This window comes from Agelaius tricolor, unplaced genomic scaffold (genome assembly GCF_023055355.1).
Source record: "Agelaius tricolor isolate 1412-34295 unplaced genomic scaffold, bAgeTri1.0.p SCAF_5, whole genome shotgun sequence".
Lineage (NCBI taxonomy): Eukaryota > Metazoa > Chordata > Aves > Passeriformes > Icteridae > Agelaius > Agelaius tricolor.
In genome coordinates, this window is record NW_027269265.1 from 21,780,068 (window position 1) to 21,806,018 (window position 25,951).

Genomic DNA, 25,951 nt, shown 5'->3' on the forward strand with positions numbered 1-25,951 from the left:
CAGGCAGGGTGACATAAGAAGACACTTCAAAATGTGTTTGGCATAGATGGAAAGATACTGACAGTTATTCTGATAAAAATATACTTGGAACAAAATAGATTTTTTTAATCATACCTATCCATCAATACAAACAAGGTAAAAAAAATCTGACACACTGAGAATAAAATCAGAATAAAATATACAAGAGAAATAATGACCACCAGATAAAAAGAGAACAGAAGCTTAGGCAATCATCATTATGGAACTACTGAAGGAGAATACTGGATTTATCATGGAAAACTTTTATTTATAACTCCTGAAAATTCATATTCTACATGGTCAAAGCTCTGGGAACTCACTGTTCCTGTCCCCAAGGTGACCCATGAGCCAAAGAGACTCCAATCAAAGGCAACAAATCCATTATAAGAGAGAAAGAGAAGCATTAAATGAATTATGTGAAGGTTTAACAAAAAAATATCAGAGCTCTCAAAAAAGCATTCAGCAATGCCCATGCAATAACTCCACCCAAATTCTTTGTGTGGACTCAACAGGGCACCATATCCTCATTTCCACTTATACCCCATCTTAGTGATGCCTGACTGTCAACTGACAGTAGGGCAGAACTGCTCCAACTCAGAACCACAATAAGAGGAGTAAAGTCAGGACATGTCTGATCCTTATCAAAAAAGCCATGACAACAAATATTAACTGTCTCTTTTTTGGTACATGTAACATAGAAGGGTAAAGAGCATACAGTCACAGCCATTGTTGTGACTGTGGTCCCTAAGAACAGAGTTGAAAGATTTGAGTGAATGGGGGCAGCACACACAGTGCTAAAACACAAAGTGAGAGCAGTAGCAAGGGTAGGACAAAAAAGTCTCTGCCTGGGTAATGTCTGTGCAGAAGATCTCACACTAAGATGATATGTTAGGTGTCAGTCAGTCATGGCTGCTGCTTGGGGAGCAGCCAGCAGCGACTTCCAAAATCTGCAAACTGCAGAGGAGAGCAAGCAGCAGGTTCAGAGGTAAGATACAGCCCCAAGGTGGGAAGCCAGCACCACCAATATAAACTTGCATGTCTCTGGCTTCAACTAGCCTGTGTAGAAATAGAGAACATACTTCTGTTGCAAAGAGAACATCCATTTCTTTCCTGGAAAGTATGTTCCTTCAAACACTACAAGCTGCAGCTAATAAGTCTCAGGGACAGACAATTTAGTAGGGCCTGTATTGGCAGGACAGGGAGTAGTGGTTTTAAATTAAAGGAGGGTAGATTTAGTTTAGATATGAGGAAGAAATTTTTCACAATGTGGGTGATGAAACACTGGAACAGGTTGCCCAGAAAGGTGTTGGATGCTCCACCCCAGAAACATTCAAGGTCAGGTTGAATGAGGCTCTGAGCAACCTGATCTGGTTGAAGATCTCCTGTTTTCCAGCACTATTTTCTTTCTCAACACCACAGCAGAGTTTCTCTCTGCTGGATCTATAGGCAGTGCTGCAGTGTAAACTCATGCAGTGCCAGAGTCAGAAAATGTGAATGGCAGAGCTAAAGATGAACTCAACTCTTAGCCTAGGGCTCCAGCCCAAAGTCCAGGCTCCCATTAGGGGTGACTTGCCAGGCCCTGAAGCACAAGCCAGACTCCAGGCCAGTTTGCAGGTAAGCTACAGTATGACCCAGCCTTGCAAACTGTGTTGCCCCTACAGTCTGGGCATGCCAATCCTATGGGGCAGTTTCTTTTCTCATCCCAAGAAGGGGCTGGGCCCCCATTTTCTACCAGCACTGTGTCTGCCCATTACACAGAGGGAGAAGTAATAGAGGGACAGAAATTACTCAAAACATCTGAAATCATTTGTGACCACACTGTGGGGCATAAGAATACAGAGAATCCTTTTCTTTTGTACTTACTACCCAAAAACCTAGTACATTTACAGAGTAATTAATTTAGTTTCATGCAACATTAGACAAGAAACTTATCACCACTTCCATTTCACACATGGACAAGCTAAGGTTCACTGTGGGCAATCAGAACAGCCTGAAGCAAAATCAGAGCAACCAAGAACTGAACTGAAGACTGTAAATCTTGTGCCTTAACACTACCTTTCCTTTTTCAGCATGACCTCCTCCCAAGCTGAGATGCTACTTTTCCATATTCAAAGGTATTTTTTCCCTCCCTAGAGAGACCTGAAGGCTGAGCTGGCTTCTCTTCTTTCTCTCTGCTTTGAGGGAAAAAAAAAAAAAAAAAAAAAAAAAAGAAGAAACCATATCCACAAACACTCCAAAGGCAGTCTTATTTAATCCCAGTGTAATTCCCACTGCTTTTTCTTAATCCTTTCACCTGAGATAATTGCCAGCATTCTGGGAAGAACTCAATGCTAATCATAGACTTGCATAAAAAGTGACAAAGAACCAGATAAAAGAGTCTAAAGGAAATCACAAGGCCTGATTTAACCAGGCACACACATATCCTTCCAGACACCCTGCTGAACTAGCCTCTTTCACAACAGATGAAAGGTCTGCTAATGGACCTGGAGAAGAAGGCCGTAAAAAGCTGTGTCAGTAAATAGAGGCTTTAGTCTTCTCCTACTGCATTGTGGAATGAGACATCACAAAAATCAAATACCAAAATAGGCTACCAGTATTAATATCTGGTTGCCTAATACTCAGCAAAAAATCTGTAGGGATATCTTCCCATCTTATTCTGTCCAGAAGACCAATATTCACAGCAGATTCCTCTTCCACCTCTTTAGCTGGGACTCCCAGATAAGAGTATGCATATTTCTACTACTCTTCCTTCTGCTTCCCTTCCCTCTTTCCACTGCTGATGCACTTCCTTTCACTGAAAAAACATTTCCACTCCTTGAACAATTTAAGTGCCTTAGTTCTTTTCCACTTGCCCTTAAATTTCATGCCTTCAAAGAGAAACCCTCACTGTCTCTGTGTGCTTGCATTAACTTTCCCAACAAAATCCTTACACAGCACACCTGGGGCACCTTTGCATTAGGATAGGTTATTTCCTTCTGTAGAATTTTTTACAGAGAATATGTGTCATTTCCCTTTGTAAAATATGATTGCTATTTCTGTGGTCATGTACATGTTTATCAACAGGTAAATACAGTTTTAATCTTTTTAGAGTATTGCTTTAGCAAGTGGAATCTAATTGGCAGAGTCCTTGGTATAGGAGGCAAGTTATTTGGTGGTTTATAAAATAGATTGCACTGGTGCTTAGAGAAACAGGAAAGGACAAGAGAACTCTGGCATTTATTGCCTGTTCTCCTCCAGCTCTCTCCATCTCTGTGTGCTTCTGCTCATTCAACTGTAAAACAAGGAAAACAAATAATTAACCTTCTTGCTGGACGGATGTGAAGCTGAATGATAATGCTCTGTACTGGCTGTGTATTGTTTTCAGGACACGCTCTAGGTGTCAATGCAGCAGCTCCTTGTTCAGTGGTGAAGGGCTTCTGTCCCCACTCCATTGCTGCAGAGGCACAAAGACCCCAAAAATTCACAGGGAAAGTCATCTGCAGAGCCAGGAACACAGCTCTTGCTTCTGAGGCCTCTTCAGTAAGCATGATGCTGTGCAGGAATGTACTCCAAGTATTTATAAGACACCAGTTCAGGAGGTGAATTGTCAACATGCTACATGTGCTCTGCTGATGACAAACAATCAGCACACACACAAAAAAAAGAGTTTTCATGAGATTCACAGATAGATATGGCTGGAAATACAAGGGAAGAAAAGCAGTCACTCATAAGAGTGGAGGCCATAATTAAGTATCTCTTAAAATGAACTGCTGAGAAATGGCCAACTGGAAATCCCAGCAAATAGAGCTGTAACAAGCTCAAGGCCAGAAAGAAGGGAATCAGTGTTTATCCACTGAGCTCATCAATGTGAAAACTTGTAAAGTGGTTTCAAGCTCCAAAATCAGTCAGATGGGAGGAGAGTCAAAGACAAAATGATTTCTGAAATAAATTTATTTTCAGTTATTTTTGGAAGACAAAAAGAAGGGGTGTTGGTTCATTGGAAAGCTGACAAAAATCATTATTCTCTATAAATTGCTTTGACATTGTAAATGCAGTGACCTTCACAGCACTACCAGTTTAATGGCATTTACTTCAGCAGTAGCTGATTTCACTATTAAACAGGGATGCATAGCACAAGATTACACAACTAAATCACTCATGTAAATATTTAATATCATTGCCTTTCTTTTTTTTCCCTTTTAACAATCACTACCAAAGGCAGAGCACACAGTAGAAAATACATTTATTTATTCTATCCTGGAAAAAGCTTAGTGCTCATGCATTTTATCTATCTAGTTCTCCAAATGACTTTGACACTTGAAAGCCCTTGTGATCAAAACAGTCTGAAGGAAGGCAATTTTGCAACCATTTAAGAACTGATTTCATGCACTGATCAACATTTACAAAACTTGCCTGATGGAATAGCACAAAGTTTAACCCAGCAGATTGATAGCAAACACCTGAAGGAGAAAATTAGTAAGAAAACTGCACTGGTTTAAATAAAAGAACCTTAGAAGACAAAAAGAAAGAAAATCAGAGATTCTCTCTCCACTCTTCTCTTCCCCAACACCAAAAAAAAAAAAAAAAAAAAAATCAGCATTTGGAAAATCAAAGGGAGCTCTCTTAGTTCTGCCTGATAATACAATAAGTGCATCCACCACATAATACTTTCATACCATTATGGATGTACAGTGCAGCATAGCAGGAAATTGTGTCCACAGATTTCTCTTAAAATACATCTGTTTTAAAGACAGAGTCAACAGAGAGAACAAATAAAGTACAAGAATGTAGCAAAGAAAAATTACTAGTGTGTATAGCACAATATCTTGTCTCTAGTATAATAATGTCTCTAGTATAGTATCTTAATATAAAATTTACTGATAAATTTAAATGCCCAGCCTGGAATTGAGTACTTTAAGTATAGCAAGTAATTTCTAAAGAGAGCCTTACAATCTAAACATTCTGATTTTTCCAACTTTAGGCAAAGATTTTTTCCACAATCTGGCATAAATGGTCTGTCACAGTGTGGCAAAAATGATATTCTGTTCAAACTGCCAATGATCAGTGACATAAAGCCTTCTTTGTAACAGTATTTCATGAGACAAGTAACAAAGTTATAGGTTTTTTCAGTAGTATAACAACGGGGGTAAGAAAAATCAATGGATATTTAGGAAGTGAAAAAATTCTGGGGAAAAATAATTTGGTAAACCGAAAGATAAAAAACACATGTAGAATGCAGCTTGCACACATGCCTACAGACTTCTCTGAGACTGTCTGCAGAGTAAGACTAGCCAAAATAAATATGAAAACAGTCAGATAAATGTGTTATTTGGATGATGGAGTTGGCCAGTCCTGAAAGGCACCGGTGCCTGAAAGGTGTGTGCCCTTTGTGAGAGCTGGAAAATGCAAATGCGCAGCGATGCTAGGGCTGCCCTGGGTTTTACAAAAGCTTGCAACATCTTTAACGCAGAGCTAAACGAGAGCCTGTAATCCCTGTGCTGCGATGCAGCAATGTGCTCTCCCCTCACAGGACAAGCCAACAGCCATGCAAGATCCTTTTATCAACATTCACAGGCTTGGAAAATAACTGTTCACAGTTTGCTTCCCAACATTAGCGAGTGAACCAAGAATTGCTCAGAGAACAGGCAGCTGAATACACATGTAAAAGACAAAGGTTCTTCAGTGATATTTATTCTAGCCAAGTTTTAATATTTCAAGGCTTATAGCAACTAACTCTTTACATAATCAAATGTAATTATCTGATCCCAGCTGGTGATCAGAACATTCATCATCAACCTGGTCATTATTAATATACCAGTAATTAGGGGAATAAAGGTGTATGCTTCATAATGCTGGCTTAATGCAATTCACTATACCTAATAAGACCTCAGATCCCTTTAAAATACAATTATTTTAACATATTATACCTTTTTCTTACCACTACTAACAATAAAAAAATCACAAAGATATAGTATTTTAGAGCAAACACTGAATTTTTTTTAAGTCTTCAATAAAAAGAATTTGGTCAATTAAAAGGAATCATGTGTTGTTTTAGAAATAATCTGACCCATAAGCAGTTCCCCAATCAAACTGATTGATATGAGAGAAAAGCTCGATTAAAATGCATGCAATTGAAAAAATCAAATTGTAAACACTTACCTACAAATATTACATACCATCTTCTTGCTTTACTGTAGGAGAGGAGGTGATTTCTCAGGCACCACTGTGTGGTACTGCTTGGCAAATGCTACTGACTTTTTAATGGTGACAACTGTGTACACAAATCCTAAAAGTACCAGTTCTGTTTAAAGCCTTTCCCCACAAAGCAATGCTGGTAAAGAACCATTTCTATTAAATGCTTTGCAGTGTTTAACAAGAGAACTAAGGCCATAATTTAATGAGAATTATCCAGAGTCCCTCAGGATAGTGTTGGAACAGTTTTAGAGTCAGATTCCTCCCTGCACTGTTTCTTTTACATTAGTGCATTTCCTCTGCTTCAGTATCAGGTATACCACAATAAAATGCTTCCAGAACAGTGAAGACTATGGCTCTTAATATCAGTGCATGAAACCTCTCAGTATAAAAGCTCATCTAGTATGAGACCAATATCTCACAGAAAATCTTCTATAACAGACTCTGGGGACTTTATCCCTGCAGGTACATAACACATTCCCAAGTGCAAAACACCATTAATTTTGTTAGGGTTCTCCAGCTGTTTAGGGAATGCAGTAGACTCAGCACAGCAACTTGCAGGGTAGGTTATCAGGAACCAAAATTTCAAAACAAAAAGGCTTTCAAAACAAATGTATATGCCACAACCTTGATGGCTGGGTTCACACCTGATTCCTTGCTCTCAGCAGTGGTATTTTCTATTATCTCCCCTTATTTCATAGCCTATCAGCACTGATTTCTATACATGCACTCCAAACTATCAAGGCTTTTGAAACAAATGAGGAAATGAAAACCAGCATGAGAAGGAGCTCTAGCTCCATGAAAGGATGAGTACAGCCAAAAAAATGAAGAGTTCTGCATGTCACAGGAAGATATGCTTTGCCAAAATCAGAATCAAAACCCACAATACTGATGTGGGGAAAATCACACACCATTAGGCATGAATTAGTAACTGACACACATGACCTTCTTCACAGTAACAGTTTTACAACCATTTGCATGGCATGTTATTCCCTGATCTCTAGTCAAAATATTTACCAGCTGGTAAAGCACAGCAAATAAGGCTGCTGTTGGTAAGCTCTTATTTTTAATGTACAAGATCCAGCTTACACAGCACATATTTTCTAAACTGTTCAATACCATAACGTTATCTCTCTAGTCCACAGAAGGCCACAAGGAGCCTTAAAGCAGGAAACTCCCCTCTTTCACGGGGTTTCCTATTTTTGCAACTGTCTGATGTGTGTGACAGGGTCTATTTTAGTTTCTGATGGCATTATCATCACTTTGCTGCATTACCATAAAGCCCAGGAAATAAGCTATTACCCACCACACTCCTCCCAAACGTTATCAGAGACAATCATGCGCTCACAAAACAGCATTAACTGTGAGAATTAGAGTCCATTTAAACTGCAGCTGTTCCTTCATTTCTAAATAGGTTCTTAGATCAAAACTTCTCCCTGACTGGTCTCATTACTGAATGTCCATTTCAACTGGAAAAAAAAAAAAAGATTGCTTTAAAAATTTTTATGCTTTACAGATAACATTCCTTCCCTGTAATATGACAACCAGGTAAGTAACATTAAAGTGAAGAATTTTTCAAAAAATACAGTGGACATTTTAGCTTTCAGATTTGTGGGTTGAAATTTTGCCTTCAAATCCTCTCTGGCAAAAGAAATGAACCTGTAATTTTGATTTTCTATTTCTAGTTTCTCTTATTTTCAGAATCAATCTCAAGCTTCAATTATTTAAGGGAAAGATGTTCTATTTATTTTTAACAATACTAACTCTCCATCTGCTGTTAAATGCAAAACTTAAATCTTAGATTTAATAAAGCCAGTGTTCTTTTCAGCTAAAAACCGATGCCCTAGAAAGGCCCAAACCACCACAACCCTGTATTCTGCTATCATCAAAAAAACCCCACAGATTATTATGTTCCATTTCCTGTTCTGTTTCTTTGTCTCTTTGTTACCATCCATTGGAAGGGCTTCAATCTGCAGAGGAGAAACACTTTCAAATCTAAACTGAAAAACCTAAATGTCAGGAAAATGCACAATGTCTCTTTAAGAGTCAACAGTAAATTAACTTGCCCATAACAGTGCAATAATTAGCAGTTAGTAGCTTATTAAATGGATGGCAAAGGCCAAGCTGCCATCTGGGATCTCCAGTTTCTTGTGATTGTTATTATGTCAAGATGTGCAACTTGCATTAGCTTTCATGTCACTGCACTTGCCCTTACTTTACATGTAAATTTTAATGAAACATACAGCACTTTAAAAATCAGAAATCCATCAGAAGTGCTATTAGCCTGCCTTTTACAAAGCACATGGCCTGTTTTGCTACCTCTGCATCTCTACATACCACTGAATGCCTCAAATGAAAAAACCAGGGAGGGGGGGTAGGGGAAAAGACTTTCAATTATATCCATTAAACACTCTCTCTGGGTAGAGAGAAACCTGAGCTTGGTTGAAAACAGGAGACTACAACACAGCCTGAGACGACAATATTTTAGCTCCTGTTTACACACAACACAACCACAATGCCTTTAACTCTCACAGGAATCATTATTCTTAATAAAAATGAAAGCCAGCAAAGAATCAGCTGCTTATTCACACATCAGAAAGACAGTTTTAAAACAAGGCAGAAAGAAAACATATGAGAAAAAATTAATTACCTATAAACTACAAAATACTTAAAGTATTATTTAATATCTTATGCATACATAATATTTGTAAACTCACATGCTCATAAGCACAAAAATAATTTACCAGAACTGTCCTATTATGTTTGTGTTCATAAATGTATTACACAAAGAGGTATAAAAAGAAGACATCTATTCCTTTGCATTAGCTGATATTGAACATTTAAGTGACTTCATTCCCCAAAATTTAGAAAATGTCATCACCACTGGAATATAAAGAAATAGGATGAATGCCTTGCAGAAATGCCACCAAATACTTTACATTTGAAATCATCAACTATCAATCACCTCTAATTAGAGACTTCAACAAATTACATTAAAATATTTCTTTCTTCCCTAAACAAAATATGAAACCAGCAGCCAAAATTCACTTACAAAAAAAATTTATTCCAGAAGAATAACATCTTCATTCAAGGGGCTTTGATTCCATTGAAGAGGTTTTGCATATTTGTTATTTGCTAATCGTAAAATAAAATGCTTGATTTTTTTAAGTAGTCATTAAGAGTAAAGTTAGAATTGAAAGTCACCATCCTTATAAAAATGTAAATTTTTTTTCTCACCAAAGGAAAACAAACCCACTACCCACACATATTTTAGAGTCCTTTCATTAATACTTTTAATTGTAGAAACCAAAACCATACAATATTCACATTTAAAATCCAAATATCAAGATACTTTACAGGGCAAAGCAGAGCCTAAAAACCACTGCCAAGGCTGGCAAGACAAATGTAGTGTTGTTTTTCCCCTTGTATAATTAGACATTTAGAGAGCACAAACGATTTAATTTGTTACTGATGTTTCACTTCAACATTTGCATAAACTCTTGGCCATTCAGCTGGACTTATTCACATACAACTATAGAACCATTTAGACTGGAAAAGACATTTAAGGTCATCAAGTCCAACCCCCAGCACTGCCAAGTCCATCAGTAAACTGTGTCCATGAGTACCCTATCTACACATCTTTTAAGCATCTCCAGGACTGGCAAGTCAACCACTGCCCTGGGCAGCCTGTTCCCATGTTTGACAACTCTTTCCATAAAGAAGTTTTTACTAATATCCCATCTAAATCCATCCCTGGTTCAACCTGAAGCCATTTCCCTTCATTCCATCTCTTCTTACTTGGACGAAGAGGCTGATCTCAGCCTTGCTAGGCTGGCCTTTCAGGTAGTTGTAGGGGGCAAGGAGGTCTCCCCTGAGCCTTTTTTTCCCCAGACTAAACACCCCCAGCTCCCTCAGCTGCTCCTCATCAGATTTGTGCCCCAAAGCCTTCTCCAGCTCTGCTGCCCATCTCTACACCTCAACACCTCAATGTCTTCCTTGAAATGAGGAGCCCAGAACTGGACACAGCACCCAAGGTGCAGCCTCACTAAGTACAGGGGATGACCACTGCCCTGGTCCTGCTGGCTACACTATTTCTGAAGCAAGCCAATACAAATCTTAATGGTATTACTGGTGAAAAAGAACTTGAAAATATTTTCCTGACCAGTAAGGTCCAGTCATTTCCTTCTAGTCAAGCCCACAAATGCTATTTCATTTTTCCTGTGCCATTACCTTCAGGTCAATATTATTGAACATCTCAACGAAATAAGAACCTCATTCTTTGAGAGCAATGCTAAATCTTTCAAGACTTGAAAGACCTACTTCAGTTAAGAGCAGGTAGGACCAAAGCAGATAATCTGATTTTGCAATGCTGATTATTAAAGGGCAGAATTGGCAGAAACCTTTGGTCCACACAACATGCATTTTAAAAGATCCCACTGTTTCATTTCTCTCTGACAATTAAGAAAAAACCTACTTCATACTGGAACTGAGAAGGCAGCTGTGTAGTTCACACTGAGCACAACGAGGAAAGGAAGGAAAGGAAGGAAAGGAAGGAAAGGAAGGAAAGGAAGGAAAGGAAGGAAAGGAAGGAAAGGAAGGAAAGGAAGGAAAGGAAGGAAAGGAAGGAAAGGAAGGAAAGGAAGGAAAGGAAGGAAAGGAAGGAAAGGAAGGAAAGGAAGGAGCCACATGCCTTGGAGAAGAGCCAGCAGTCTGCAGACTGCACGGCTGCTACAGGGTGTCCCATGCACACCCAGAAACCACCTCACTGGTCATTCCCTATGTCAGAGAGGGCATCTTCAGTTCCTTGGTTCATTGGCCCACTGGAGTCAATGTGAATTTTGCTATTGCCTTCAAGAAGGCCAAGGACTTAATTCACTAAAAATAGCAGATTCCCACCAAGAATACAGACAATTTTCAAAGGCGATATGAGCCTCAGTAGAAGTGAGATCCAAACCAAGAGTGATGGTAAAATAAAACCCACATGGCGGAAGGTAACAAAACAGCAAATAACCATTTCCTTAACAAAGACTTTCTAGAGAACAAATTATATGGAAGAAGGTGATAACACATTAACTCCAGTAGCAAATTAAAGTTGGATATTTGTCATTTCTTTTGATATCGTTTACTTGTGGGGAAGCATTAGGGAAGTAAACTTAATATAATTGTTCCTTAATTGCCAGTACCTCTCCAGAAGAGAGGTCATATTCAGCAATTCTTACCAAACTAAACAAAAGTCCTTGCTCATCACATATTTACCTCACCTCCATGACCAGTTTCATATCTCAAATAAGAATTCAATGCATTTAACCTGAAACCTCAGCTCAGGTTAAAATGCGAGTAATATCCAGGTGCTTGTCTGTATCTCAACTACTCCAGCCATTACCCCAGAACACCTACACTTCATCTTCTTCAATTTTCCAGGAACTTATTTTAAAAAAAAATTAAATTTCCTGAACTTTTTAAAAAGGATAGATGCAGAGAAAGCCTATTTACTGCAGTGGAGACAACTAATCAAACACTTGCTTTAAATGGTGAATGCAAGGTCACAGACCACTATATGCTATGAAGAAGTTTTATGAAATCAAGTACATCATATCCAAAATGAAATCAAATACATCATATCTTTTGGCTATATATATGACATGAGACAGAGTTGTTGCCAGTTTTTACTAAAAACTACAAGAATGCCAAAAAATACAAACCTTCCATGCAAGCACTAAAGGCATCTGGTGCCACTTTCTCTGTGAGCTGAAGGCCATGTGTGGGTTCAAAATTACAGTTTGAGCCCTCTGAAATGAATGCCATTTTTCACACAGACTGATGGTTCTCTGACAAAGTTACTTGCTATAACTAGAGCTAAAAACTACACATAGCTGGGAAGTGAAATGATATTGTCACTCAATGACACAATAAATTAAGTTTCAGTACATATTAATTAACAGTGGACTATAAGTTATAATCTTCATGCCTACCAGCTCACTTAGAAGATTTGCCTTGGAGAAGACTTTCAGCTTAGTCCTACACAGGCTGGCCTGAAGCATAAATACCACCCAAGAAAAGAACATGAACTAACATCACACAAGACTTGCCCTGATCTACACTGACCCTTAAACCACACTAAGCCATATATCAGCTAACTGAATTATTGGCAGCTGTGTTGAGGCACTGACATTTTATATGGTCTGCCTAGAGCTTCAGGTTCTCATATTTTTTTACAGTCTACATATGTGATTACTATGTTCTGATGTTCACCTCTTACTGAGAAGATAGCTCTGAGTACAGCTTAGGTATTACCCTCCATCACCCAAGTTTGGAGAGAATAGAAAAACTATGAAATTAATTATTGGAATATTTTTTCCAACCTCAAAATAGAACAAATAGTATTGATTACATAACATAGGCCATCACAGGGAATTCAACAATACAATATTGTTAGAAGAAAGCTGGGCATCAGAAAAAGGAATCATACAAATTAAGGTGTTTAATATGCCTTTGTGCACCCTAGAATTCAGGTATTACAGAAGTAGTAACTATCGAGCAGAGACTGCTTGTGCCTCCAAGGAAAGTTATTATGAACAAATCCTCTGAGCTCATATCCCTCCCAAATTCATAGCTGCACAACTAGTCATTTCATTCCCCAGTGTCTTACTGGCATGGACACAACATGATCCAACATCATCCAACGTGTTCAAATCATGGTAATAAATATATCAGATTTTTCAGCAGTGTATTCATTGGAACAGAGTAAGCCTCAGCATAACAAAACCTTTTAATCTTTCTCATTGTAAAATAGGATCAAAACAAAGGTTTTCTCAAGCCATGTTTATAACTTGTCAATCAATCTTTACTTTTCCTTCCAGTCCAACTAAAGGCCCATAGCAAGTTTGCAGCATTTTGCCTTTTTGGCAGTTTTGATAAGGGATGGATGACTGCCCTCAGCATGCCTAAGCTGAGGTGTGAGCTGCTGAAGAGCAAGTTGGAGCCCCAGAGCAGACTAGCATGTCCTGTGCTTTACTGGGCTGCAAAGGAAATGGACCTCTCTGCTTAGCAGTGCTGATTACTTCTGCTTCCTCTGCAGCTTTTCTGCAACTCAATTTCTCTTTGAAAAACACCTTTGCACTAACAGGAATGATGGGAAGCAGAGCCAGGGGAAGAAACAACAGCTCACAAAACCTCCATTGTTGAGTGGTACTGGACATGCCCAGGTTCTGCTGCCACTAACACCAGTAGAAAACTACCAGCAGTGGCATCACTCTAGAGCAAGTGTCAGCAGGATGAGCTCACCAGCCTATGGCTCTATCCTTGGCTGAACTGATGAACCTTTTGCACCCCCCAGCATCACCAGCTACAGATGGCCTGACACTGCACAGCCCACATTTAGTGTGAGTAGGGAGAAAATAACATCTCTTAGCAAGGCCTCAAAGCATTAAATCTTAATACATATTTCCTCCGTAATTCAATACAAAAGATTGTTAAGACACTTTTAAAAATAAAAGATTAAGTTCCAATATGAAACGCATTCATAAAAATACACTTTGCCCATCAACAAACATTGTTTTACAAGCAATGAAGTCTTAGAAAGAATGTGATCTCTACCTTTACTTCTACCTACAGACAGGAAGGTGTGCATCCAGTTAAGAGGAGGAACAAGAGAGGTGTCCACCACGGAGGAGGCAAAAGAGAAGAGAAGGAGGAAACATAAAAAACCAGAAAAATACATCACCAGCCATACTTAGAAAAACAAGGAAACGAGCATATTTATCTAGCAGCCAAACCCAACAAAACACAATGTCAAGGGAAAAACAAGAGACACACCACAACTAAAGCACAAAGCAAAGCTTAAACCACTGACAGTACAATCAGCAGCTGCCTGGTTAAGCTTTAATTTGATTTTCTACTGAGAAATGCAAACTGCTCATGCAATACCACGCCAGTGATATGCCTCAATCCACGTAAAATTCAAAACAGCAAAGGCAACAACAGACTAGGACAGGAAAAAAAATAAATCTCATGGTAATATATTTGCTAAAAACATCTCACCTAGCAGAGCTAATGTATTTGTATATAATGTTGACATTGCATATTTACTCACACATATACATTTACATATTTTTATATCCATAATATTTTTATAGACAGTAAATATTTATCAAAAGGCAATATCTGTGAGTTTGTTGGCAAGAAAAGAGAAGCCACTGTTCCCTGGTGTGTTATAGATAAACAAGGGTGGCTGAAATTGCCAGAAGCCAATAGTTTTTACATTTTTGCCAGATGAGGGAGTATACAAAGTGCTGATGACTGGCCTGAATAGGTCAAGCAAGTCTTCATGAGCCAGCTGGGTTGCAACTTGTAATTTAAATGTCCAAGTGCAACTGTTTACATAATCCAGTGCTAAATCACAGACTACTATAAAGAAATGTTCAGTGGTTTTGAGAATGAAAGTGGCCATCAACTGTTCTGATCACTTTCCAACATGCCTTCCTCTGCCAAAACAGCTTGCCATACTCAACTGAATCCTCAGCAACTAGGACATGCTGAAGGGATCTATCTGCTGGATGATCCTTCAATAAGCACAACCTCTGAGCCATGAGCCCAGCTGAACAGTAAGTGGGGACACAGAAGGAGCTCAATGATTTCCAGAGTTCAGTCAAATGCTCCACATGCCAAACACCATGGTCTTGACACACATCCTGAAAGAGCCCGATTTTCGTACTTTTCCTACCACACAGGGATGTTATGCAGTACAGAAACTGTTAAGTAAGCCCCTACTTCGCTTCTGGTTGTTACCTAACCTTTCATGACCTCAGAGCAGATATCTGCCTTGAAAAATAGAATAAAAACTGATTATGTCTCAAGTCCTTCTACATTTCACGGAGATACATAATGAATCTTTAGCCTACAGTGGCACTATGCACTATCTTATTCCTTGGACTATCTATCTTCAGATACATGCTTACTTAATGGCAAAAAAGCTTTTGCATACATCTAGTCTAGGAAAGCCTCATTAGGCTTTAGAGTCAAAACTTACATTTTCTTCCCCTAGGCCAAACACTTGCTCTGGTTTTCCTAGTGTACCACTACCAGTTGCACACACCTTGCATTAAGTCTTAAGTTGTTTCACTTCTGCATTCACAAGACCAGAAGGCATCGGGAGTGCTGCTAACTCCTGCGCACCTGTGTCAGTAAGACACTGGTACTGTCAGAGACAAACAGAACCACAATTCTCCTTGCTTTACCTGTTCTCACCAGCTTCTTACTCCACATCCTCACAGTGCAAAATAGGACTAATTACTCCATCCTGTCACAGACTATAGATCTGTACCTCTGTGCAGGCTGAAATGTTATAATGTGATCTCTGATCTGGGCCTAGATCCCATTTGTAGCTCAATATGGGGTTAGCCCTGTTGTTCTTCTCAACCATTTTGTTCTGTATGTGAGTAATTTAAATTGCAGACACAGGACTTGCAGGCCATTATATGCAAATTTCCTCAGGATTTATAATGAATTAGGATCATGCCACAAGGGTTATTAATATACTTTTTGTAATAATTGTACTCTTAAAATAAAGACCAACGTTGAGGTATACATTTAGTAAGTAGAAGTGGGAGTCATTACAGCTGGCACAAGAAGAAAGAAATGGCAAGATAAAGTAGTTGGTGGGCTGCATGGAAGAGGGATGCATACCTTTTTACCTTCCATGGAACCATTTCATGCTCCCTCCTGGGCCACTGAGTCCCAGGTTGACAAGAAGCCTTGGCTCATGGGACACAGAGGCAAAAATTCAAATGGCTTGACTGGCACTCTACAAGTTTAGTTGCTTTTGTTATGCAAAGCCTAGCCCAGAAATGCAGCAGGGACAAAGCTTCTTCATGATCAGTGATAGAAACAAAGAAAAAGTGGAAGGACTTACCTTGTTCACCCATCATCAGGTGTGAGAGGCCTGAGAGAGAGAGAGAGACAGAGAGAGGAAGTAAGAGAAAAAGAACAAAACTGAAAAAGAAGCAGTAATATCCATGCACACTGGTCAAGTCCAATACCTGTCAGGATTGGAGCTCACATACTTGAACTAGACCAAGTATGGTTGTAGCACACAGGGCACAAACATTAGCAGGCACTGCTTCCCACACCGAGCAGGAAAGCATCTGTCACTGGTAGAAAAAACCTGCTGCTCATTGCAGAATTGTGTCTGAGGTTCAGCACATCCCTGGGAGGGAGGCTCCAGAGGCACTTCACACCACTATAGCTAAATGGGCTATGGAAGCCAAGGTCTGCAATGACAGTCTTCAGTGAGCTGCTGTTCCTCTGGAGAGATATACAGAAATAACTTCTCCTCAGCTAAAGACTTTAAATTCAAGATTGCAGTGGTCAGTAAAAGGGATGCCATGATCACACCACACCTGCTTCAAACGAATCCTCTGGTCTAAATGCATACACACACACAAAGCTATCATTATTGAACATGTGGCTTCATAATGTATTTTTAGGAGCCTATCAACACTGCTTACACTTACTAATTAGACACCAGTACACCAGACATAGCAAGGACTAAAAAAAAAATCACCTGTAACCTATTTAAATACACCTCCACACCCTTTCTGGGAAGAACTTCAGTTTCCTCAGACAGTGTGCTACTTTATGGCTCTATAGCTAAAGCTACTCTTCAGTTTCATTATTGAAGGTAAAGCCAGAAGGCAGCACAGTTCCTCTGAGCAGAGACAGTCATTGTCAGCTCTGCAGATGAGGCTGTAGTGTTTACTTGGGCTGCTCCACTCTCTGATAATTCTTTCTGGCATGAACCTTGTTTGTTCCAATCAAATTCCATGTCTAGGCCAATTTTCAAATAGGTTTACTGTACTGTATTCATACAAATATTGTTTAGGTATTTCTGTATATATATCCATGCCCAAGACATCAAGCATGAAGTGACCCATTAATCAATTTTGTGACACAAGACATCACAGAACTAACATAACAAAAATCAAGTCCTACACTCTCAAACCATGAGGGACCCCTTTCATACTTGGTTCCCTGACCAAGTTCCCTTAGCTTGATTCCTTCTCACATCTCCTACCTCTCATAGCAGTTAATATGGCAGGGCCCTCGATGCACATACACACCCAACATCCATATTTTAAGTCAGTTTCTTAATCAAACAGGGCTGTGACTTTTTAATTTCACGGAGGCTGAGGTCAAATGAATTTATTAGAATGAGAATTTTCAACAAGCAGCATGCTGAGTTTGAATTTGTTTATTCCTTTCTCTTTTATGGTTTTCCTTTGCGTTGGCTGAAGAAATCTAAAATCCAGATCATCCTAAGAGTATGTTCACCCACAGAGAACTTCAAGCCAGATAAGGGGATTAATAATTGTACAGTCTAAGGAATGCAAATACCTTAATGTTCTTGAAGATTATTGTGGATTTAGAAAAATAATCAGAAACAAAACATAGGTTTAGATTCTTTTAGGTCTTTTAGCTATAAATAAACCTAGCAGATTTGATACTGTAGGACACTTCTGGTTTAATTTACAAGATATAATTCAGTGAATCATTTGCTCTGCTAGGAGAGTGGGTTGAATTTTTGTCTCTATTTATGGCTACTGACCCCATCATTCTTGACAGCCAAATCCCTGATCAAAGGGACACTTGAAAGTCACCATAAAAGGCAGGAAGACAAAAGTATAATTGTTAGGGACCCATAATGCGCAGAATCCCTGTACCAATGCAAAAAAAAGTGAAAGGGCTAGAAGGTGTCAGTATGACATGCAGCAGAAGCTGGCTGAACAGGAAGGGGACATCAGATCCAAAGTGGAGATGGGGATCCTGAGGCCTTGTACACTGTGGGAAAGGAAAGTCACACCTAAGAGGCCCAGCAACAACAGGTGCAGCTACTGGGGATGGCAGGGGGTTTGTCCACTTGGGCACAAAGAGAAACCCCCAGAGAAGGTTCAAAGCAAGAGTCTACATTAAACACCATAAATCACTCCAGAAAAAGATCCATTTTCTCTCCACCAGTCACAGAGGAGCTTTAAAAATCTCAAAAGGTCAGGAAAGTCAACACCCCTTTGCGTCCTTATCCCCAGAAGGCCAATGCCACGTGCCCTATCTGTCAGGCACATCAGCCAGATGCATCCCCACAAGCCCTTTGCCTGAGCTGAGGAGTGAGCACACCCCCAAAGAAATGCAATGTTGTGGCCCCTGATTTGGCCTTGGTTCAAATATCTGTAGAAGAAAGTATCCCTAAGAAATATTCTGGCATTTTCTGCTTCTTCACAGATGTGAAATACCACAGCAGCCATGGTACCGGTATTGTATGCACCTCTTGATCTTCTAGTCCCAACTCAACCAGGAAAGCAGGGAGATTAATGAAAAATAATGCCCTTCCCCCCTCAATGGCTATTTTTTTTCATTTTTTAAAATAGGAAGAAAAAGGAGGGTGGACTTGGAGACAGAACAAAAAAACAGTATTGTATCATACATTGTCCATAGACACAGACCCTTATTTTAACAAAGAATACCAAGAGAATTCCAGATTCATTATTAGATAAAATAAAAATATAAATGATGAAATAAAATATCAGCTTTTCTCATCTGAAAATATTCCTGCCTTGCATTTTAAGTAAGAGTGAAAATGAGTGTATTTATCTCCAAGTAAATGTCATTAACAACCAAAACCTTCAACCACTGAGATATAAAATCTGTGACATTTGCAACATGTGTAACAAAGGCCTCAAATCAGTCAGAGTAAAATCAACGTGGAAAATGTGAACTGACATAGTTGTCTCACCTTTACATCAGTTTCAAGACATGACAAGATACTAAAACAATTTTCAAATCATAAAAGTCAAAGGCACCGCGAGGTGGAAAGCAGTAACACTTGCTATTGGACTGTAAGAAACTAATGTGGCATCCAACAAACCAATGCAAGAGCTGTACAAATTGTTCAGACCTGCAAACTAGACCAGCTTTTTCCAGATCAATGGGGACACCTATCACCATGCTATTTGGGCAGCAGTCATAAAACACAAGCAAATTTTTCAGCATGCTCACAATACAAATGAACTCATTAGGCCCCAATGCACATTATTCACATATTCTACCATCAGAATGTTTGTGCCAATAGGCATCCCATTTCAGAACAATCCTATAAGAAAATCTGATTTTCCACCTAAACCCAGGTAAAACACATTTCCCTTTGAATCTTGGATTTTTTCAACAAGAAACTTTGATTATAGCCACAGCTGTAAGGAAAGCCAGCCAGTGCAGAACTTGCAAAAGGCTGATAAAAATCTGCATGAGCTCTAGTAGCCAAGGGGTTTCATGCTTTTTCTAAACCAATTTAGTTGTCTTTATAATTATTTACTGGCTGGACAGAACTGCTGCCCAACAAAATTGATGTGTACTAAGTAGTCTGGAAAAGGCTTAGGAAAACCTCAGAATAAATGGCTTATCTGCCTGTAAAGAAATTTTATGTCCAAGTCAAGAATATGGTGACTTTCTATTCCTGAACTTCAAACATGAGTGGCTGTAAGGACAAGCACATGGCTTCAGAAGGAACCTTTCAACAGGTTTTTTAGATAAACATCTGCTTGTACTCAGCCTCTCGAGGCCCAGCTTCTTTGAACATTCAGCAGTAATGTGAAGAGAAAGCAGTCTGTTTCTTCAGAACATCAGTTTGTTATTAAAATATGTCCATTGCTGAGGGCAGACAGACCCAAACTCTGCTCTCTGGCCGTGATTTATGCCTGCCACAACTGACTTTTCCTATTTCAGTCTGGGAGGTTTTTTAATATTTCTTTAACCTACTACCCAATCAGTATTATTTTCTTAAAGTTTAAAATTAAGCTCCCTTGATTTCAAAGAAACATCTTAAACTACATTTTAAAAAAATAATTGTAAACCATCTGCTTTTTATATCAAAATAGTAAAATTAAGTGGCTCTAATTGTACAAAGTACCAAGGGCTAACACTGGATACTTATGAAGCCAGAAGGACATTTTTAAAAGTAGCTTCAGAATACAATGATATGAAAGAGCAATGTAGTTAAACAGCAGTCCTCATCTTTAAGGGTTTGCTAGGGGCAATTTTCAGTGTGGGGGAGAAAATATGGGAAACCTTGGAAACAGTTTGAATCCTGCTCCTTCCCACCCCATTACTACTTAGCACTTAAAATGGAAAATAAAGCTACAAAACATAAGAAGGTGAGGATAGCACAAAACACAGCTGAGAGTGACAAGTGATTGCAGCAACAAAGGAAGATAGACTTGTTCATCTAGTTAATTATAGCTTGTCCTGTGCTCCTGGGCCCATGATGTGGGGGTGTGCACATGTGCGTGGGTGTGCACGCACTGCTGAATTGCTCTGTTATGGCAGGCAGCCTCAGTATTTCCCTTTTAATGATGCTACCAAATGATTAGCCCAAAAGCTCTTAATGAGTGGGAAAAGAGACTGCCAGGCAGCAGCAACCCAGATCTCCCCTGGGGCAAGTGTGCCCAGAGAGGATTTTTTTTCAGGGTGTCAGGCTGCATGACCCATTCAGACAATAGCAGGGATGCAATGTATGTCTGAGATAGGACATCAAATCCTCTAGTCCAGGATATCCTTTATGCCAAAGCTGAAGAAAGAAATCATGCAAACCAGGGACTCCTCCAGAAATAAAATGACATCCACTATAGAAAAGAGCACCCAGATGAGTACTGGAGTCTGTTGTTTTCCTCTCCTTTCTGAATATCCTAAAACTAGCAGTTCCTTAAGAAATAGGCTTTTCTCTACACTGAACCTCATACCCCAGCTCTATAGGCAGTTTCCTTTTCTATTAGGAAAGAGAGTTGACAAGATCTTTGTCTTCTATATGGTCTTCATGAAATAGGTATCTTGAGGTTCTCAAAAACCAAAAGTCCAAGGAAAACTCCATAAGGATCCCTAGGTATCAAAAAAGAGGACATTCCAGCAGAGCCAAACAATGGGACTCAGAAGAAGCAGCAAAATTCTTGTCTCGAGAGATGTGAAGAATGGATAAGGAAGCAAAATCATTCTGCAGCCTAGTTCAGACCTTATTCCTGCTAGACAGGTCAGCTCTGCCAAGAGGGTAACCTGATTTCTTGGCTGCTACTGTACATGGGGCCTTTTCCTTCTAAGCCAGCAAAGCAGTAGCACAGGCTGGGGAGGTCAGCTCTGTTTGGTTCAAGCATGACACACATGACAGCCAAGGGGCTGCTCTCAGGCCCCAGCAGCGAGCCCAGCCGGGAGTGCAGTTTTGTTATTGTAGCCGCAGGCCCACTTCCAATCCAATTACACACAACAGCTGTGCTAGCTCCTCTTTCCCATCCCCTTTGCTCCCTCTGCTATGTAATTCCAGGATAGGTTTTGTCACTATCAGGGGCAGTGAGTCAGGGTGAATGGCATCTACTTTGAGTGATCAAAGGAATAAGAACATGAGATACTGTTTTTTTCACTATTGCTTCTATAGATGTTGGGGTAAACAACTTTCCCTTTGGTTTCTACCTCCTCTCACTCCCAGCAAAAACAATATTCTGATATTCCATGCAGCACTCTCCTGTAAGTATTTGCATAGGAAGAGCTAAAACCATGGTGGTGTTTGAAAACAAACATGCAAGTGTTCGCAAAGATGGCCACATGCACAAGAGAATGTGAGAGTGCATGTGCAAGACCTGAGAATGAATGAATTTTATCCAATCCACAAAATGTGTATCACTGCAAATCAGAGCACCTGATTAAGTAGGTGCAAAAGTTGGGAAAATAACTTTTAGATGTGGAATATAATTTTTCAGCTTAGCAAAGATATCTCTGACAATATATATGATTGAGATAAAACCCCAATTGAGACAGAGCAGGTGAACAGGAAATAGATTTTTCCTGATTTGTGGGAAACAAAAAAAAAAATAGAAGTCACTGAATGAAATTCTCAAGTAACAGGTGTAGAAACAACTGAAATAAAGTACTTTCCACATTTCAATGATTAAACAATGAGACTTGTTATCACAGGATACAGTGGAGTTAAAAAATACAAGTGGATTAAGAAAAACAAAGACTGGATATATCCAGAAAAAATATGCCCATCAGTGACTGTAGAACACAATCTGGATGCAACATAGGTCAGAAAGTCCTTAAAATAGTAATTACCAGGAAACACCAATGTATTGAGACAAGACCTATGCTACCATAGTTTCTTAAACTTCCTCCAAAGCATCTTCTTTCATAAAAAGACACTTCCAGGATAGAGGGATTCTTGCTCTCACCCCAGTGAGTACTACTGCCATATTTTTGCAAATGGGTTTGCATGCAACTAAAAACATTCACATTCCAGTGTAAGAAAATCACATTAGGGGACAGTATCTGTGCAAAGAGCATGCAAGAATCAAAATAATGGTGACACCTATGAAGAACCTAAGCTCATACCTACTAGTTTCAAAATCCCAATGAGTGGCACTGACAATAATGCAGAGCTGGATTCTGACTCTGACCTAGTACCTTCTGCAAACAGGAAACTTCAGATGGGCTGAAACCTATCATTTTCATGGCCCAAAAACAGAGTTCTTCTTTAAGGAAGCAGAAGCCAGCATACAGGTACTGCTTAAATGACCCTATGACATGGAATAAGGGAGACCAACCATAACAGCAGACCTGAGATAAAGAAGGGAAAGAAGCATGGAAAGATGGCATTTGAAAGATTAAAGACCTGGATCAAAAATGTGCTAATATGCTTATGTTTTCAATGATCTCTGTGTCTCTATGAAGGATTTGTTCAGGTAAACAAGACTAATTTTTCCTCTGGAAACTACCCAGGTAATGTCTACTTGGTTTTGTCCATTCAGTTATGTGCAAACACTAGTCAGCAGTAAAATCATGACAGCCAAATGTCTAGAACTTAATCTCTTAGCCTCCTCCTCATAAGCATTTAAAAATCTCTCCTGCAATAGCATGGTATGAATAGGAAAAGCACTGTTTAAACTCTGACACCACCCTACCTAGGTATCAGTAACAGCCTCCATAATATCAAGGAACCATATTTAGTTCTTTCTCCTCCACATATCCTTCCACACAAAAAAAAAAAAAAAAAAAAAAAAAAAAAAAAAAAGAGATAGGGAGAGACAGGAGCATATAACTTTCTCTTTGATCTATTGGCCTTTTTCCAACTACTTATCTTTCAGAATCTATACGACTGGTAAAGAAGAGAAGGTGCAAAGAAAGCAGCAGATACTGTGCAGAAGTGACAGAGGCATTCATTCTGGTCTGTGCTGCATGCCACTTCCCAGCCAGGCACTTAACCTCTGTACTAAGGCTCTTAAATCCCATAATATTCAGCCCCAGCAGTCATACCAGGTTGTGAACGAGAGGTGAGGCTGTAGCTATAACCCCAAAGGGAAAACTGAAGTACTGAAAGAAGCTATTTCTCCTCTACATGACACAGCGAGTCAGTGACCCAGCCAAGTGCAGACAGCAACAATCCCAACTCTGTGGCACTGTTCAAAATGTGGTGGTGGTGTTTTATTACACTTGCAGGAAAGGTGGGCTGACATCTGACAAACTTCTTTTATATGTGAAATAAGCCAGATGGGATCAAGTTGGCTCTTGAGAAGAATATGGCAATGAGCCCCTGTTGCTGGAGTGTCCTTCTGCACAAGCAGAGACTTCACAGCCAGGAAAGGCTTATGGTACACATTTCTGTTTACTTTAAAAATAAACAACCTCTTTGCACCTTGGAGTAACTGCACCCAGCAGAACCCTGAGGTGCCCACTGCTGCCAGCCCCAGCCTATTCACAGCTACCTCCTCTTAGTGGGGAATTAGTTCGAACCAGTCTATTCAACAATAATGAATACTTATTTAATCAATAGGCTCTTTACAACCCTTCTGCTGCCTGTGGGTAGTTACCACAAGCACATAAAATCCCTAATTTGTCTTTCAAACAGTAGATGGTTAAAGTAACCATTTTGATAGGGGCCTGAGGCTCTGTCCTTGCAATATAGATAGCTGGATGGCCAAATAGGTAGAAAGTGTTGGCATAGCTTTGCAGAGGAGAAGTGCAGAGCCAAACCCCCCTGGAGGTCCATGTCACTGCACAATCCCACAGCAGTGCCATGCCCCCTCAAGGGTGAGAGGAACAGAGGGATGAGAGTGCCCCGGAGTGAACCGTGACAGAGCCTTGTAATGAGGTATGGGTAATTGTCAGAGTGAAAATATACACATGATTGACAGAACACATGAAAAAGCATCCATATGTCACTAGAAATCCACATGTGACTAAAATTCCACATGAGAAAGCACATACCAGTCCTGAAAACAAGAACATGTGTATGAGCAATAGGAAGAATAAAAAATGCATATCCAAGCATATAAATCATGAGACTACAGGGCAATAGGGCAGAAGAGCACAGTCAGAGAGCAGAAGGATGGACTGCTCCATGGTGCCCACACTAACAGCAGTAGTGCCCTGTACTGGATGTGCCACCTCTGCTTGGGCTCCTACCAGTGATGCTCTCAGCTCCTGTACACCAGGAGATGAACCTGATATTATTTGAGGCAATGCTCATTACTGGCATAATATAATGTGTCCTACTGGTAGAGGATAGCAAGGCCATGCTTTCCCAACTCACTCATCCTTCTCTGCCACACACATCAACATCTTCAGGATGCTGTGGAGAGACTTGTAACTCAAAGCCTTTGGTGCATGTCCTGTCAGACCCTGCCAAGACAAGAGGAAACAGGAGTTCCTGGACACCTCAGACTGAGGCAGAGCTGGTACAGTTTCAGCCTCATAGATAACTGAAAAGATCAAAGTTAACAGAGCCTTTCTTTCCAAAGGGTGCCAGGTGACATTTGCCATTTGGCCATTTCTGTTCCCACTGCTGTCAGGTGAGATGCACACAGAATGCAGAAGGTGTCAGCAGAACAAAAAGGTGGCTGATGAGAGAAGCCAAAAGGCTAAATATGCCAGGAAAATACCCAAGTGACAGGCCCTCCCTGCATCTCTCGGATAATCAGATCTTGTGCATCACTTCAAAGTGTAGAAAATAAGCAAATTGAACAGAGAACACATTCCAGATCCAGATAACTCATTCCAGGTTAGGTTTAGCAGAAGTTATGCAGGAAGCTGAGAAGTAAAAGAGCTCTGACTTGCCCATTATCCCATTCCAGTCAGGGCAATGATAGGTGTTTTCTTGGGCTCTCGTTTGCATTTAACATAATGATAAAGCAGGTGGAACTGCCCAAGTGTCAAGTAAAAATTAATTTCTAAAGTTTCATTGGCAACAAAATGTGGACTAGAGTAAAGTAGCCTACTCCATCTAACACTTGTAGCTGAAGTTGGGGGACCCTGATACTCTCAACAAGGAGCAGCAATCTGAGGAGGGAGGTTTGGAGTTCTCTGTGGTAACATATGCTGTTGTGGGAGAACTGCACATATAAACAAGCATGTGAAACACACATTCATTTTTCCTTTTAAATCATTTGTGCTTTACTGGGAATAAAATTTTGATATCTAAATAAGATCACACATTCAGATTCAGCCAGATATATACTCACTGGTTTATAAAAATGTAAAATAAAACAACAACAAAAACCCCCTTTGTTAGTAGAACTGAAATTCAACATGTTATCAGTGGGAGTAGCAAATGGAGTAGACTGCAGTAGGAGAAAGAAAATGACTAAACTAGATTTTTATGCCAGACTACACAGAAATGTATCAGAAATAAATTGTATATAATGCAGTTTTCAATGCCAGGTTCAACTAGCAATACAAGCAA

At 39.7% G+C, this 25,951-nt stretch overlaps 1 protein-coding gene across 21 annotated transcripts in view; it reads right to left on the reverse strand.

The window, feature by feature from the left end:
* Positions 1–25,951, reverse strand: part of NRXN3 (neurexin 3) — a 967,492-nt gene that overhangs the window by 856,474 nt on the left and 85,067 nt on the right. For 20 of the 21 annotated variants that reach the window (XM_071426711.1, XM_071426710.1, XM_071426706.1 and 17 more), the window contains exon 1: positions 13,786–13,793. Coding sequence is in view for 1 of the 21 variants with exons in the window: in XM_071426717.1 (XP_071282818.1) it covers positions 16,100–16,129 (30 nt within the window). In the remaining 20 variants the exon portion in view is untranslated. Of the gene's footprint in view, positions 1–13,785; positions 13,794–16,099; positions 16,130–25,951 lie in introns of those variants that run through there. The other variant, XM_071426717.1, reaches the window with a different exon arrangement.